The 15825-nt window shown below is 42.9% G+C and overlaps 1 protein-coding gene across 4 annotated transcripts in view; it reads left to right on the forward strand.

The window, feature by feature from the left end:
• LOC106590430 (polypeptide N-acetylgalactosaminyltransferase 11) overlaps window positions 1-15825 on the forward strand; it is a 64742-nt gene that overhangs the window by 35377 nt on the left and 13540 nt on the right. For all 4 annotated transcript variants that reach the window (XM_014181465.2, XM_014181464.2, XM_014181466.2 and 1 more), the window contains 5 exons: window positions 1996-2245; window positions 3771-3888; window positions 6768-6920; window positions 11716-11934; window positions 13901-14005. In XM_014181465.2, coding sequence (XP_014036940.1) covers window positions 1996-2245; window positions 3771-3888; window positions 6768-6920; window positions 11716-11934; window positions 13901-14005 — 845 coding nt within the window. The remainder of the gene's footprint in view (window positions 1-1995; window positions 2246-3770; window positions 3889-6767; window positions 6921-11715; window positions 11935-13900; window positions 14006-15825) is intronic.

Raw genomic sequence — 15825 nt, forward strand, 5'->3', positions numbered from 1 at the left:
GTGTGTGTGTCTGTGTGAGTATGTGAACAGTGTGTGTGTGTCTGTGTGGGTATGTGAACAGTGTGTGTGTGTCTGTGTGGGAACAGTGTGTGTGTGTCTGTGTGGGAACTGTGTCTGTGTGGGAACTGTGTCTGTGTGGGAACAGTGTGTGTGTCTGTGTATGTGAACAGTGTGTGTATGTGAACAGTGTGTGTCTGTGAACAGTGTGTGTGTGTCTGTGAACAGTGTGTGTGTGTGTCTGTGAACAGTGTGTGTGTGTGTCTGTGTGAACAGTGTGTGTGTGTGTGTCTGTGTGAACAGTGTGTGTCTGTGTGAACAGTGTGTGTGTGTGTGTCTGTGTGAACAGTGTGTGTCTGTGTGAACAGTGTGTGTCTGTGTGAACAGTGTGTGTCTGTGTGAACAGTGTGTGTGTCTGTGTGAACAGTGTGTGTGTCTGTGTGAACAGTGTGTGTGTCTGTGTGAACAGTGTGTGTGTGTGTGTGTGTCTGTGTGAACAGTGTGTGTGTGTGTGTGTCTGTGTGAACAGTGTGTGTGTGTGTGTGTCTGTGTGAACATTGTTGTGTGATTGAACAGTGTGTGTGTGTGTGTGTGTGTGTGTGTGTGTCTGTGTGAACAGTGTTGTGTGATTGAACAGTGTGTGTGTGAACAGTGTGTGTGTGTCTGTGTGAACAGTGTGTGTGTGTGTCTGTGTGAACAGTCTGTGTGAACAGTGTGTGTCTGTGTGAACAGTGTGTGTCTGTGTGAACAGTGTGTGTGTGTGTGTGTGTGTGTGTCTGTGTGAACAGTGTGTGTGTGTGTGTGTCTGTGTGAACAGTGTGTGTGTGTGTGTGTGTGTCTGTGTGAACAGTGTGTGTGTGTGTGTCTGTGTGAACAGTGTGTGTGTGTCTGTGTGAACAGTGTTGTGTGATTGAACAGTGTGTGTCTGTGTGAACAGTGTGTGTGTGTGTGTCTGTGTGAACAGTGTGTCTGTGTGAACAGTGTGTGTGTGTGTCTGTGTGAACAGTGTGTCTGTGTGAACAGTGTGTGTGTCTGTGTGAACAGTGTGTGTGTGTGGATGTGTCTGTGTGAACAGTGTGTGTGTCTGTGTGAACAGTGTGTGTGTCTGTGTGAACAGTGTGTGTGTGTGTCTGTGTGAACAGTGTGTGTCTGTGTGAACAGTGTGTGTGTGTGTGTGTCTGTGTGAACAGTGTTGTGTGATTGAACAGTGTGTGTGTGTGTGTGTGTCTGTGTGAACAGTGTTGTGTGATTGAACAGTGTGTGTGTGAACAGTGTGTGTCTGTGTGAACAGTGTGTGTGTGTCTGTGTGAACAGTGTGTGTGTGTCTGTGTGAACAGTGTGTGTGTGTGTCTGTGTGAACAGTGTGTGTGTGTGTCTGTGTGAACTGTGTGTGTGTGTGTGTGTGTGTGTGTGTGTGTGTGTCTGTGTGAACAGTGTGTGTGTGTGTGTGTGTCTGTGTGAACAGTGTGTCTGTGTGAACAGTGTGTGTGTGTGTGTGTCTGTGTGAACAGTGTGTGTGTGTGTGTGTGTGTCTGTGTGAACAGTGTGTGTGTGTGTGTCTGTGTGAACAGTGTGTGTGTGTGTGTCTGTGTGAACAGTGTGTGTGTGTGTGTCTGTGTGAACAGTGTTGTGTGATTGAACAGTGTTGTGTGATTGAACAGTGTTGTGTGAACAGTGTGTGTCTGTGTGAACAGTGTGTGTGTGTCTGTGTGAACAGTGTGTCTGTGTGAACAGTGTGTGTGTGTCTGTGTGAACTGTGTGTGTGTCTGTGTGAACATTGTGTGTGTGTCTGTGTGAACAGTGTGTGTGTGTCTGTGTGAACAGTGTGTGTGTGTCTGTGTGAACAGTGTGTGTGTGTGTCTGTGTGAACAGTGTGTGCCTCTAACCCCAGGATCCACTGAAGATGTCTTGCCTCTCAGATACATCCACACTGGCCATGCCACCCCTCTCCCCGTTCTTCTCCATCCTCTCTCCTGATTTGGTGTTTCCTTTCTGAAGGGGAGGTGCTGGTGTTCCTCGACAGCCACTGCGAGGTAAACGAGGCGTGGCTACGGCCCCTGCTGGCGCCCATCCAGCGGGACCGCAAGACGGTGGTGTGTCCCATCATCGACATAATTAGCGCCGACACGCTGGCCTACAGCCCCTCCCCCATCGTCCGGGGGGGCTTCAACTGGGGCCTGCACTTCAAGTGGGACCCTGTGCCCGCCTCAGAGCTCACCGGCCCCGACGGAGCACTGGGCGCCATCAGGTAACCCCCTGGCGGGAAACCAACCAGACCTTGTCAGGAATAATTGATTTGCTGAAGGTGTGGAAAAGGCTGAACCCAAGGATAAGGCCAATTACTTCTATATTTAATGGTTTAATAGACAAACAATAAGGAGACACACGTTCCTCTGAGAGGTTCCAATCTGCCCCGTTCCAAAGACGAGACAGTCATTACATGATCATCCGTATCTCTGTTCTCTCTCCTGCTGCCTCGGAGTGCCTGGGCCCTGGTCAAAACATAGGCAACTTGCAAGGCCAGAGTGAAATTTCAAATGATGCTCACCTGACCCAGATTGTAATTTATAATGGACCTTTTGGATTGCTTAAACAACATTAATTGTGTGCTGGTGAGGAGGCAGGGTTGTGTTCAAAACAACTACAAGTCTGATTGCTCTAGTTCCTCAACAGCACAGCTAGGAGAGCTAAAAAAACACCTTATAGTTAAACTCATGAGTCATTAAAGTGCATTGAAATGACGTAGGAACTGTGCACACTTTGGAGAGGTGTTGCCCCTTGGAGACACCAGTTAGTCCTCTCACTCAACCCCTTGTCATTTCTTTGTCTTATGTTGCACCTACCCCACATTTTCCAAGAATATTCTTGTTACTGAATGTATCCAGAATACATTCAACAAATGTGGCAAAGTACAGTAAATGAAAAATGCAGGTGAACTGTTTACTCAACTTTGGTCTAATCATTTCCCCATAATTTCAAAATGTCCCTTTAAATTGCTACCATTGTTATGCATATGTTTTCATATTTCTGCTCTAAGACACATTTCACATGTATCCATATAGGCCAATTCCATTGAGTATGAAGGGTTAATGCTCAAATCGATTGGGAATAGCTCAGATTCCCCCCCCCCCCCACCATTTGTTTTTATTTCAGCGTGCATGAACCTGATATCAATAAAGGCCATGTGGTATAGCGTTGTGTTCCCATCCCGTATGGAGTCATGTGAAAGCTAATTAGTGGCCAGAGTTGGACGCCTGGTTCGATCCACGTTTTGAAGAGCCTGAGTGCTTTCAATCCATTACTATGTTGTAGGCCGGTTTTAGCCTTAAGGGCTTCTCGGACACCCCTTAGTGTAAAAAAAATACAATCTCTTTCAATTTCTCTCCGTTTCGCTCAAACGCTTGCGTTCTGGACTTTCCATAAGAACATAAGCCTTTGGTCACACAGAGATGCATGAAAACATATTAAATCAGATACGCATTCATCATGGTCCGTCATCGTCCAATTCTTTTCTGAAGATTTGGATACGCAGGCCGGCGTTGTGTTGTTTGTTTGGACGGACAATCATCTCTGGCGATCTGTCAAACGGATGGCTCCATTGGAAAAAACATTCTCAATCATTAATTATCTCTGGTCACAGCCTAACTAGCCTGACTAGAAGACAGAGGCATTGTTTTCTCACATATTAGTGGTTGCTCTGCTAGTACTACCTTAAAGGATACTGAAGTAACGAGAGTGCCGACTCACACACTCTCTTACTCCCCCTCCCCCAGGTCCCCCACCATGGCCGGTGGTCTGTTTGCCATGGACAGGAAGTACTTTAACGAGCTGGGCCAATACGACAGCGGCATGGACATCTGGGGCGGCGAGAACCTCGAGATCTCCTTCCGGGTAAATAAAAGGGTGACACATACTCACTGTCTTTCACACGACACAGCCTGTCTTTGTAGTGTGTACACTCTGTCATATAACATACAACATGTCTGCCTCATGTTATTCTTAGGCAGGGTACAGATGCTCCCAAAGTGACACCCACCCTTCAAATTGAACATATTTTTCCCGTTTTAGGAGGCGTGCCAAATCAACTAGGTGAGGAGCACACATGCACCTGGTCAAATGAGCTGTGACATGTAAACCACTCGTCATAAGCTCAAGACACTTGGTTTATTTACCCACGTTTTGGCTCATTTAGTCGAAGGCTTTGCCTTGGCAAAGTCAAGCTTTTCTTCCCCGAAGAAAAATACAGAATTAAATCAAATGTTTTAACTGACAGCCAAAGGCAAGTTTATTTCTCTATATTACGTTTTGGTTCATTTGAGTTGGATCGCCGCAGGCTGGCAACTATATATTGGCTTGGCTACACGAATCTCTCCAACAAAAATTCCTTTCTCGCCTCAGAGTTTAGTTACTTTTACCACATCAGAGTTGTACATTTCTCTTCCAGTCCTGTTTGAATATTCTTGGCAAGACTGCCTTCTCATGTGTTGCTATGTTACCCTATTTGAAAAGAGAGTACAGTATATTACTTCACTAAGGAAACGTTATGTACAGCGCATTCGGAAAGTATTCGAACCTCTTGACTTTTTCCACATTTTGTTACGTTACAGCCTTAATCTAAAATGGATTAAACATTTGTATTTTATTTTATCTACACTCAATACCCTATAATGACAAAGCAAAAACAGGTTTTTAGACATTTTTGCAAATGTATTAAAAATACAAAATGTAAATATCACATTTACAAAAGTATGCAGACCCTTTACTCAGTACTTTGTTGAATCGTCTTTGGCAGTGATTACAGCCTTGAGTCTTCTTGGGTGTGATGCTACAAGCTTTGCACACCTGTATTTGGGGAGTTTCTCCCATTCTTCTCTGCAGATCCTCTCAAGCTCTATCAGGTAGGATGGGGGTCGTCGCTGCACAGCTATTTTCAGGTCTCTCCAGAGATGTTCGATCGAGTTCAAGTCTGGGCTCTGGCTGGGCCACTCAAGGACATTCAGAGACTTGTCCTGAAGCCACTCCTGTGTTGTCTTGGCTGTGTGCTTAGAGTCATTGTCCTGTTGGAAGGTGAACCTTCACCTCAGTCTGAGGTCCTGAGCGCTCTGGAGCAGGTTTTCATCAAGGATCTCTCTGTACTTTGCTCCGTTCATCTTTGCCTCAATCCTGACTAGTCTCCCGGTCCCTGCAGCTGAACATCCCCACAGCATGATGCTGGTACCACCATGCTTCACCGTAGGGATGGTGCCAGGTTTCCTCCAGATGGGACACTTGGCATTCAGGCTAAAGAGTTCAATCTTGGTTTCATCAGACCAGAGAATCTTGTTTTTCATGGTCTGAGAGTCTTTAGGTGCTTTTTGGCAAACTCCAAGCGGGCTGTCATGTGCCTTTTACTGAGGAGTGGCTTCCGTCTGGCCACTCTACTAGAAAAGCCTGATTGGTGGAGTGTGGTTGTCCTTCTGGAAGGTTCTCACATATCCACAGAGGAGCTCTGTCAGAGTGACCATCGGGCTCTTGGTCAACTCCCTGACCAAGGCCCTTCTCCCCCGATTGCACAGTTTTGCCGAGCGGCCAGCTCTAGGAAGAGTCTTGGTGCTTCCAAACTTCTTGCACTTAAGAATGATGGAGGCCACTGTGTTCTTGGGGCCCTTCAATGCTGAATAAATGTTTTGGTACCCTTCCCCAGATCTATGCTTCGACACAATCCTGCCTCTGAGCTCTACGGACAATTTCCTTCGACCTTATGGCTTGGTTTTTGCTTTGACATGCACTGTCAACTGTGGGACCTTATATAGACATGTGTGTGCCTTTCCAAATCTTGTCCAATCAATAGAATTTATCACAGGTGGACTCCAATGAAGTTGTAGAAACATCTCAAAGATGATCATTCGAAACAGGATGCACCTGAGCTCAATTTCGAGTTTCATAGCAAAGGGTCTGAATACCTACGTAAATAAGGTATGTTTTTTTTTATTTCTAATTTGCAAAAAGAAAATCTAGACCTGTTCTCACTTTGTCATTATGGGATAAATGCTGGAGTATAGAGCCAAATTAGACGTTTTAGCTTAACTGTCCAAATAGATTGAGGGAAGGTTTGCTGAGGGAAGAAAATATGTAATCAGTTTTAGAATAAGGCTGTAACGTAACAAAATGTGGAAAAAGGGAAGGGGTCTGAATACTTTCCGAAAGCTCTGTATGTGAAACATTGTCAGATTACATGAACCATATGGCTCTCTACTATGGGAAATGGAGCTGATGTTTGGTCAGACTTTATACACTCCCCTACATATTTATTTGGACAGTTAAGCTAAAACGTTAAATATTGGCTCTATACTCCAGCATTTTTTATTTGAGATTTAAAAAAAAATTGAGGCGATAGTATAGAATGCCACTTTATTTAAGGGTATTTTCATACATATCTGTTCTATCATTTAGAAATGAAAGTACTTTATGTATCTAGCCCCTCCCCTCCCCCCTCCCATTTGAAGGTGTCGTAAGTATTTGGACAAAACAAACTGCAAATGTGTTCAACAAGTTTGTAGAGTCATCTTCATAGTGGTGTACTTGGCCATAGAGACGGCTTCTGCATGGTTTAAGTTAAAGGGGTTTGAGTTTTTCTATATAGAAGCTCAAAGTCATGAATGTGTGTGGTCTACAGTAGGAAGTTATTCACAACATGCATATAATATAGCTTAGATGAAGTGCGCTGGCGCTCTAACCAAGAATTCAAATATTTTCTGAACTGCTGAACGTGTGTTCATACACTTTCTCAGATCTGGATGTGTGGGGGCCAGCTCCTGATCGTTCCCTGTTCGCGGGTTGGTCATATATTTCGTAAACGGCGGCCCTACGGGTCACCCGGAGGTCAGGACACCATGGCCCACAACTCCCTGCGCCTGGCCCACGTATGGATGGATGAATACAAGGTACATGTACGGAGTAGTAGTACAGGCTGGGTGGTATAGTGTATTTTACTCTATACCGGTATTTGATGCATGGACCAGTTTTGGGTTTTTACTTTAACTTTTTTATAACGGCATTTCAATGTTTGGTTTGTTTAATGTGCTATGCCACTACGCCGAGTCGTCTTTCTCCTTCCACACACACCAATCCCAGAGTGCTCTACCACGAGTCACAACCATTTCACTTGCCATTCACTCACAGTGAGTGTCTGCATGGTCAATGCTGCAGATACAACAAGATGCTTTCTACTTTGCTTCTTAATATAAATCCACAAGCGTTCTATAAAAATCGAATCCATGTTTATTGGTCAAGTACACAGTTTTGCAGATGTTATTGCTGGTGCAGTGAAATGCTTATGTTTCTAGCTCCAACAGTGCAGCAATACACTAGCAATACACACAATCCAAAAAACAAACAAGAAATTAAGAAATATCAGAATGAGCAATGTCAGAGTCCGGAATATAAATAAATATGTAAATGGTGTGTGTTTTATAGACAGTATATGAATAGAAAAGGTGTGTACTGCAGTAGTTATATAGGATGAGCCATGACTAGAATACAGTATATACACATATAAAGTGGTAAAACAGTATGTGACCAATGTTCTATGACTATGTACATAGGGCAGCAGTCTCTAAGGTGCAGGGTGGAGTACCGGGTGGTAGCCGGCTAGTGACAATGTCTAAGGTTCACGGCAGGTTACTGGGCGGAGGCCAGTTAGTGATGACTGTTTTAAGAGTCTGATGGCCTGAAAATGGAAGCTACACTATTAGTTTAGTTTATGTATCTTACTATCTGCAAACAGCTAGTTTGTATTTTTTTTAGCAATATGTGGTTAAAATAAATCGTGTTAGCCTCTAATGCTAATCGCTGGGTAGCTAGCTAGCTAAATGTACTTAGTCAGAGCAAATGTAGCTAGCTAATACAAATCAAATGTTATTTGTCACATGCGCCGAATACATCAGGTGTAGACCTTACAGTGAAATGCTTACTTAAAAGCCCTTAACCAACAATGCCGTTCAAGAAATATAATTAATAAAATAAACAAGAATAATAATACAAATAAAATCAACCAATTAGAAAAAAAGAGTAAAATAAAATCAATCAAAAGGTAACACTAGAAATGTACATAACAATAACGTGGCTATATACAGGGGGTACCGGTACCGAGTCAATGGGCAGGGGTACAGGTTAATCGAGGTAATTTGACTATGCATAGATCATGAACAGCGAGTAGCAGCAGTGTAAAAACGGGGGGTTTGTCAATGTAAATAGTCCAGGTGGCCATCTTGATTAGTTGTTCAGCAGTCTTATGGCTTTGGTGTAGCTGTTAAGGAGCCTTTTGGTCCTAGACTTGGCGCTCCGGTACCGCTTGCCGTGCGGTAGCAGAGAGAACAGTCTATGACTTGGGTGACTGGAGTCTTTGACCATTTTTTGGGCCTTCCTCTGACACCTCCTAGTATATAGGTCCTGGATGTCAGGAAGCTTGGCCCCAGTGATGTACTGGGCCATACGCACTACCCTCTGTAGCGCCTTACGGTCAGATGCCAAGCACTTGCCATACCAGGCGGTAATGCAACTGGTCAGGAGGCTCTCGATGGTGCAGCTGTAGAACTTTTTGAGGATCTGGGGACCCATGCCAAATCTTTAAGGTCTCCTGAGGGCGGAAAAGGTGTTGTCGTGCCTTCTTCACGACTGTCTTGGTGTGTTTGGGCCATGATAGTTTGTTGGTGATGTGGACACCAAGGAACTTGAAACACTCGACCCGCTCCACTACAGCCCCGTCGATGTTAATGGGCCCTGTTCGACCCTCCTTTTCCTGTAGTCCATGATCAGCTCTTTTGTCTTGCTGTGTGTGTGAGAGAGAGAGAGACATTAAAAACTTCTTCTCAACTAGCCTACCTGGTTAACTTCTCAGGGCTATGTGGGACGCTACCGTCCCACTCACGGTTCACACTATTCAACAGCCAGTGAAATATCAGGGCGGCAAATTCAAAACAACAAAATGTCATAATTCAAATTCCTCAAACATACAACTATTTTACACCATTTTAAATATACACCTCTCCTTAATCCAACCACATTTCCGATTTCAAAAAGGCTTTACAGCGAAAGCATAAAGTTAGATTATGTTAGGACAGTGCCAACACAATAAAAACCACACAGCCATTTTCCAAGCAGGAGAGGGGTCACAAAGACCAGAAATACAGCTAAAATTAAGCACTAACCTTTGACGATCTTCATCAGATGACACTCCTTGGACTCAATGTTACACAATACATGTATGTTTTGTTAGATGAAGTTTATATTTATATCCAAAAACCCCATTTTACATTGGCGTGTGATGTTCAGAAAATATTTTGCCTCCAAAACTGCCAGTGAATCAGCACAACAATTTACAAAAATACTCATCATAAACGTTGATAAAATATTAAACTGTTATTCAAAGAATTATAGATAAACATCTCGTTAATGCAACCGCTGTGACAGATTTCAAAAAAGCTTCACGGGGAAAGCACACTTTGCAATAATCTGAGTACGGCGCTCAGAAAAATACATCAGGCACTACAGATACCCGCCATTTTGGAGTCATCTAAAATCATAAATAGCATTATAAATATTCACTTACCTTTGATGATCTTCATCAGAAGGCACTTCCAGGAATCCCAGGTCCCCAATAAATGTTGTTTTGTTCGATAAAGTCCATAATTTATGTCCAAATACCTCGTTGTTGTTTGCGCGTTTAAAAAAAAAAAAAATTTATTTATTTTTTTAGTCATTTTAGCAGACGCTCTTATCCAGAGCGACTTACAGTAGTGAATGCATACATTTCATACATTTTTTTATTTTTTATTTTTTATTTTATTTTTTCTGTGCTGGCCCCCCGTGGGGTAAGCTACTCCAAATGTAGGAAGCGCGCTGAAAATTTCACGACGAAAAGTCAAAAAGTTCTATTTACGTTCGTAGAAACATGTCAAACGTTGTATAGCATCAATCTTTAGGGCCTTTTTAACATAAAACTTCAATAATATTCCAACCGGACGATTCGAGTGTCTTGAAAAACGTTATGGAACACAGCTTCCTCATCATGTGAATGCCCGCCAATGAACTCATGTCATTTTCTTTAGTCACCAACTTCCCGGCCTTCTTGTTCGCTCTCTTTTCACTGCAAAAGCCTGAAACAAGGTTCTAAAGACAGTTGACATCTAGTGGAAGCCTTAGGAAGTGCAAAATGAACCCTAAGTCACTGTGTGTTAGATAGGCAATGACTTGAAAAGACAACAAGCATCAGATTTCCCACTTCCTGGTTGGATTTTTCTCAGGTTTTTGTCTGCCATATGAGTTCTGTTATACTCACAGACATCATTCAAACAGTTTTAGAAACTTCAGAGTGTTTTCTATCCAAATCTACTAATAATATGCAAATATTTGACTCTGGGCCAGAGTATTAGGCAGTTTACTCTGGGCACGCTTTTCATCCGAAATCGAAAATACTGCCCCCTATACCCTAAAAAGTTAAATAAAATAAAAACACTTAATGTGTTGCCATGCCTGCTCATAAACAATATTTACAAATTTGTATTATTGAAAAACCTAAAATACCGTCAAATGTGAAACATATTGTGATATGATATTTTGGCCATATCGCCCAGCCCTAGTACACACGATTGAAATTCAGTCCTAAGTCACCCATTCCATGCTGGTGGCCTGTAATAGGTAATAGCCAAGACTGAAAACCACTGATCTGAAGAAATCACTTTTCACATCTTATTTTTCCCAGAGGCTTCTATTGTAGCCCCCAAGCCATCTATGGTCATAAGCAAAGGAAACTTCCAATGGGTTCACCATTTCTTCTAATTACTCTCAGCTCCATGTCTTTATCAGCACAGTGATGTTTGTTTCTTTCCAAGCTACAAAGGAGAGCTATAATTGCTTTCCACGGTCTGAAAATTGCCGATCTAATTGGAAAGTAAGCTAATTGCGTTGTGATCTCCCTTTCACACACCTCATCGTCTCACAACGATTGAGTCTGAATTTGCTTTCTCATTTCCCCTCAGTGTGTGGACGGTTATTGTTACCCTGACTAAGCAGTGTGCACAGAGGCCTTGAATATTATTAGTTAATACGTAATCATTATTAATTAGACATCTTCGTGCCTTAGGGGCACATAAGGCATCCGCGAGAGTGCCGCTGTTTCCGGGAAGATTATGGACGCTGCCATGTAGTCTCTCTTCTGTGCTCTTTCCCCAACTTCCATTTGTTCCTTTCCACTTTGAAATGATATACAGTACATTTGAACTAAGAGTGTGATTCATAAATTGCCATCCCTCACTCTGAATTCTTAGTACAGCAGAGTACTGTTGAAATCTTCCAGAGGGTTAAGATCAGGTTAGGGTTCTGGCTTCTCCATCACCACACTAATCAGAGACTGGGACAGGCTTTTTTTCCACGGAAACAGCTGGCCCAAATCAGGATGTATCAAACAGATTCTCAATCGAGGGAACATCTTGGTTTTATTATTGCCTAGCCCAATTAGAATTTGACCTCTGAAAGACTTATTGAGTCTTGCACTACTATTAACTAGTGGTTTGTACGTTTTAGGTTTATTCAGCTTTTCTGATAATGTTTGTTTACAAACTAACTTTATTAAACCATGTGCTTTTACAGACAACAGAGATGCAGCTATATTAATTGTGGAATGGCAATTAACGTTGCAATAGCAATCAACCTCACCTATTTCTTGTCTCCTCCAATCAGGAGCAGTACTTCAACCTGCGGCCGGAGCTCCGGGAACGCGCCTACGGTGACATCAGCGAGCGGCAGGCGGTGCGCCAACGGCTGCAGTGCCACTCTTTCAAGTGGTACCTGGACACCATCTACCCCGAGATGCAGGTGGCCTCCACACACAACAAGCCTCAGCAGCCTGTGTTCGTCAACAAAGGTCTCCGCCGGCCCAAGGTGCTGGAAAGAGGCCGGGTAAGATAGGCCAGCTGGTTAAAAGCCCCGGCCCCTCGACGCTCTAAACCACTGTAGACTCGCTCTCTCCATTAACCCACTAAAGTAAAGTTGAACTTGTGCTTTATAGCCATTGGTCGCATCAACCATAGGAGTTGGCTATACAGCACAAACTGATCTGAGACCAGGCTAGAGCTATGCTACTGTCCACCATAGAAATAGTCATTTCACTTATGTTGTACGCTACATCATGTCTCAGAATAACCCTGTTCAAACTTCAGCACTTCACTTGCAATTTAGTGTAACAAAAGGAGGCCAATTGGTCTTCTTTTAGCGATACATCACTCTCCACCCCCTCCCCGGATTTTGTCTTAAGTAGCTGGGGACTGACAATTTCTGCCATAACTTTTACATGGTTTGTTTTTCACCAATAGAGCCATGTGTTGTTGACGGTCAACCCTTGCCACACAGGCCAAAAAATTACATTCTATTTTTTTTCATTTCAGGTGTATGTTCTCAATCTCTTCGATGTAATTCTGTATATCTTTCACACGCAAATAGCCCTCTATGATAGATCTATAGTTGTACATTAAATAAAGTTGCTTGTTAACTGTGAGTGATGCACCTTCAATGTGTATAAACAGCAGCTGCTTCCTGATGGACAAGAGGTCATCAGAAGTTGTAAACGGTAACAATATCCCACGTTCCTGCACGTGGTTGTTTGGGGTTCATATGGTAAGGTCAGAAAGCATTTAAGATTGTTCAGGTATTTCTGCGTTGCATTCTTCAAAAACTGAGGGAAAGCAAAAATAATAAATACAACATTACTACATACTGCACCTTTTAAGTTTTTGTTATTGAATGAAATGGAATAAATGCCATATCCAGTCAGCAGGGGGCAATGTGGTGTTGCACAAGTCATTAAGGAGTCCCCAGGTTACAGACACACACCACTTAGAAGCTCAGAACTCAGGAATAGATAAGTTCACCTGCTTCAAAAAGACTAATAGAAAACGAGAGTTATGTATTGCAAGTCAAACAACCAACAGCTCTGCTACATCAGTTTCCCAGAGAGAACATTCATATTCTAGTTAGTCTGGAAGGAAAGATCGTGAATTCTAAAAAGGCTTGGTTTCTGAAGATATAAAGTTATGGAAATGGGCAAACTTAGCAATGAGTGCAAGGCGTTGAGATAATCCCCACATTTTTTCAAGCGACTTAAAGCCAATTGCTCCTGTAAGTGCCTTCCTCAAGGGCCCATCAACAGATTTTTCTTCTAGTTGGTTCTGGGATATGAACCAGCAACCTTCCGATTATTAGTTCAATGCTCTTAACCACGAGGTTACCTGCCATCCTAGTGGGTAGGTGTTGGTATATTGTTATTTCAGTGCCATATTCTGGACATAACTTCACTTGGTATTTATCAGTCTTTTTATTTGAGTTTATAGGCATGTTCCTTGTCATATTCTTTGCAGTAGCACTGCGCAGATAATCAGATCTTACATTTCCTGAAGCTGTATGTAACGTTTCCGGAATCACATGAATAAAACTCAGTTGCGGAGTCAGGCTGCAATAGAAAAGATTATCCAGAGCGACTTAGTCCTAGTGGGTGGGTGTTGTTTTGGGGCGGCAGATAGCCTAGTGGTTAGAGCGTTGGGCCAGTAACCGAAAGGTTGCTAGATCAAATCCCCGAGCTGACAAGGTAAAAATCTGTCGTTCTGCCCCTGCCCCTAACCCATTGTTCCTAGGCCGTCATTGTAAATAAGAATTTGTTCTTAACGGACTTGCCTAGTTGAATAAAGGTTAAAAAAAATTAATAAATACAGTAGTGAGTGCATTTTCATACTGGTCCCCCGTGGGAATCGAACCCATAACCTTGGTGTTGCATGCGCTAGGCTCTACCAACTGAGCCACATGGGACATGAGTTGGAATACAACTAGATGCCCTCTCTGACCTCTGACCTCTCCCTTCTCCTTTTCTCTTCAGCTGCGGAACCTGCAGGCTGACAAGTGTCTGGTGGCTCAGGGGAGGCCAAGCCAGAAGGGGGGTGCCGTGGTGCTGAGGGCCTGTGACACACACAACCTAGAACAGGTAAACTAATGGCGTGTTCAAAACAACTGGGAACTCTGAAAAATTGTTTCGAATGGTCGTCCAACTCGGGAACTCGAGTCTCTTTCTAGAGCTCTGACATGAATTCACCTCATATTTTTCAGAGTCTCCATCATATGGTCTATGTGACACTGGGACTCATGACAACACAAGTCATTAGTAATGATGTCGGCCTATGACATTCTACAGTGATGATAGAACCATAACACAGGCCTGTTCGGGTTCGGGCTAGAACGTGAAATTAATTCCATTTCATCCTCGTATCCCTAATCTTTCTACTGTATGCTTTCATTTCCTTATTTCAACTGTTTCTGGCCACAATTACTTTTGTAAGAGTGTACCTTGGCCACATGGTGAAAGTGCAGTATCTCAAGCTGGATGTACATGAACTGTACCACTACCTCCTCTCACTCCAGGATCTCATGGTCAGAGATTAGTTTTGTGCACACTTACTGGAAGAGTCATCCATCTTTTCTGCATTCAACTGAAAATGACTGTTCCATTAGGTTCTCCACTTTCCTGTGTGTGTAAAAATGGTGCAGAGTGAGTCACTCCCTGTGTGTGTGTGTCGGGTAGAAGTTCAGCAGAGGCTGAAGCTACTGCAGTTCTGCACTGTGACACGCATTCTCCCCCTCTTGCTCTCTTTCTCTCCCTCATACGGACCACTCTCTCGCTTTCTGTATTCTCTTTCCATTTGAACCCCTCCCCCTCTGCGGCACTGAGTCTTCGGGTACACGATGAGGTCAACAACTTCCGCTGTGAACGGTTGTTTGTGAAATTGTCTGCTGACAAGTGAGGAGTGAAATGTTGACATCCAAAAAATGAAGTATTACAGTGAGGGGAAAAAAGTATTTGATCCCCTGCTGATTTTGTACGTTTGCTCACTGACAAAGAAATGATCAGTCTATAATTTTAATGGTAGGGTTATTTGAACAGTGAGAGACAGAATAACACCAAAAATATCCAGAAAAACGCATGTAAAAAATGGTATGAATTGATTTGCATTTTAATGAGGGAAATAAGTATTTGACCCCCTCTCAATCAGAAAGATTTCTGGCGCCAAGGTGTCTTTTATACAGGTAACGAGCTGAGATTAGGAGCACTCCTAATCTTGCCAAATGTCAGCCTCGAAATCTTAATGACTTGGAGAAGATCTGCAAAGAGGAGTGGGACAAAATCCCTCCTGAGATGTGTGCAAACCTGGTGGCCAACTACAAGAAACGTCTGACCTCTGATTGCCAACAAGGGTTTTGCCACCAAGTACTAAGTCATGTTTTGCAGAGGGGTCAAATACTTATTTCCCTCATTAAAATGCCAATTTGGCAACTCGAACCTTCAGCTCCCTCCACAGATTTTCTGTGGGATTAAGGAGTGCTCCTAATCTCAGCTCGTTACCTGTATAAAAGACACCTTGGCGCCAGAAATCTTTCTGATTGAGAGGGGGTCAAATACTTATTTCCCTCATTAAAATGCAAATCAATTTATACCATTTTTTACATGCTTCTTTCTGGATTTTTTTGTTGTTATTCTGTCTCTCACTGTTCAAATAAACCTACCATTAAAATTATAGATTGCATTTCCTTGTCAGTGGGCAAACGTACAAAATCAGCAGGGGATCAAATACTTTTTTCCCCTCACTGTATATATTGGGAAGTAGTTTTGTTTTTCATAAATATTGGCAGTATTTAAAGTTGAAATTCGGCCATTTTTCTATTCTGATTTAGTCAAGATCTACATTTCTATTAAATTCCCATAAGGTTATGGTGTTTCTGTAATAGATTCATTTACATTCCTCACTCGGG

Source organism: Salmo salar, chromosome ssa29 (assembly GCF_905237065.1).
Source record: "Salmo salar chromosome ssa29, Ssal_v3.1, whole genome shotgun sequence".
Lineage (NCBI taxonomy): Eukaryota > Metazoa > Chordata > Actinopteri > Salmoniformes > Salmonidae > Salmo > Salmo salar.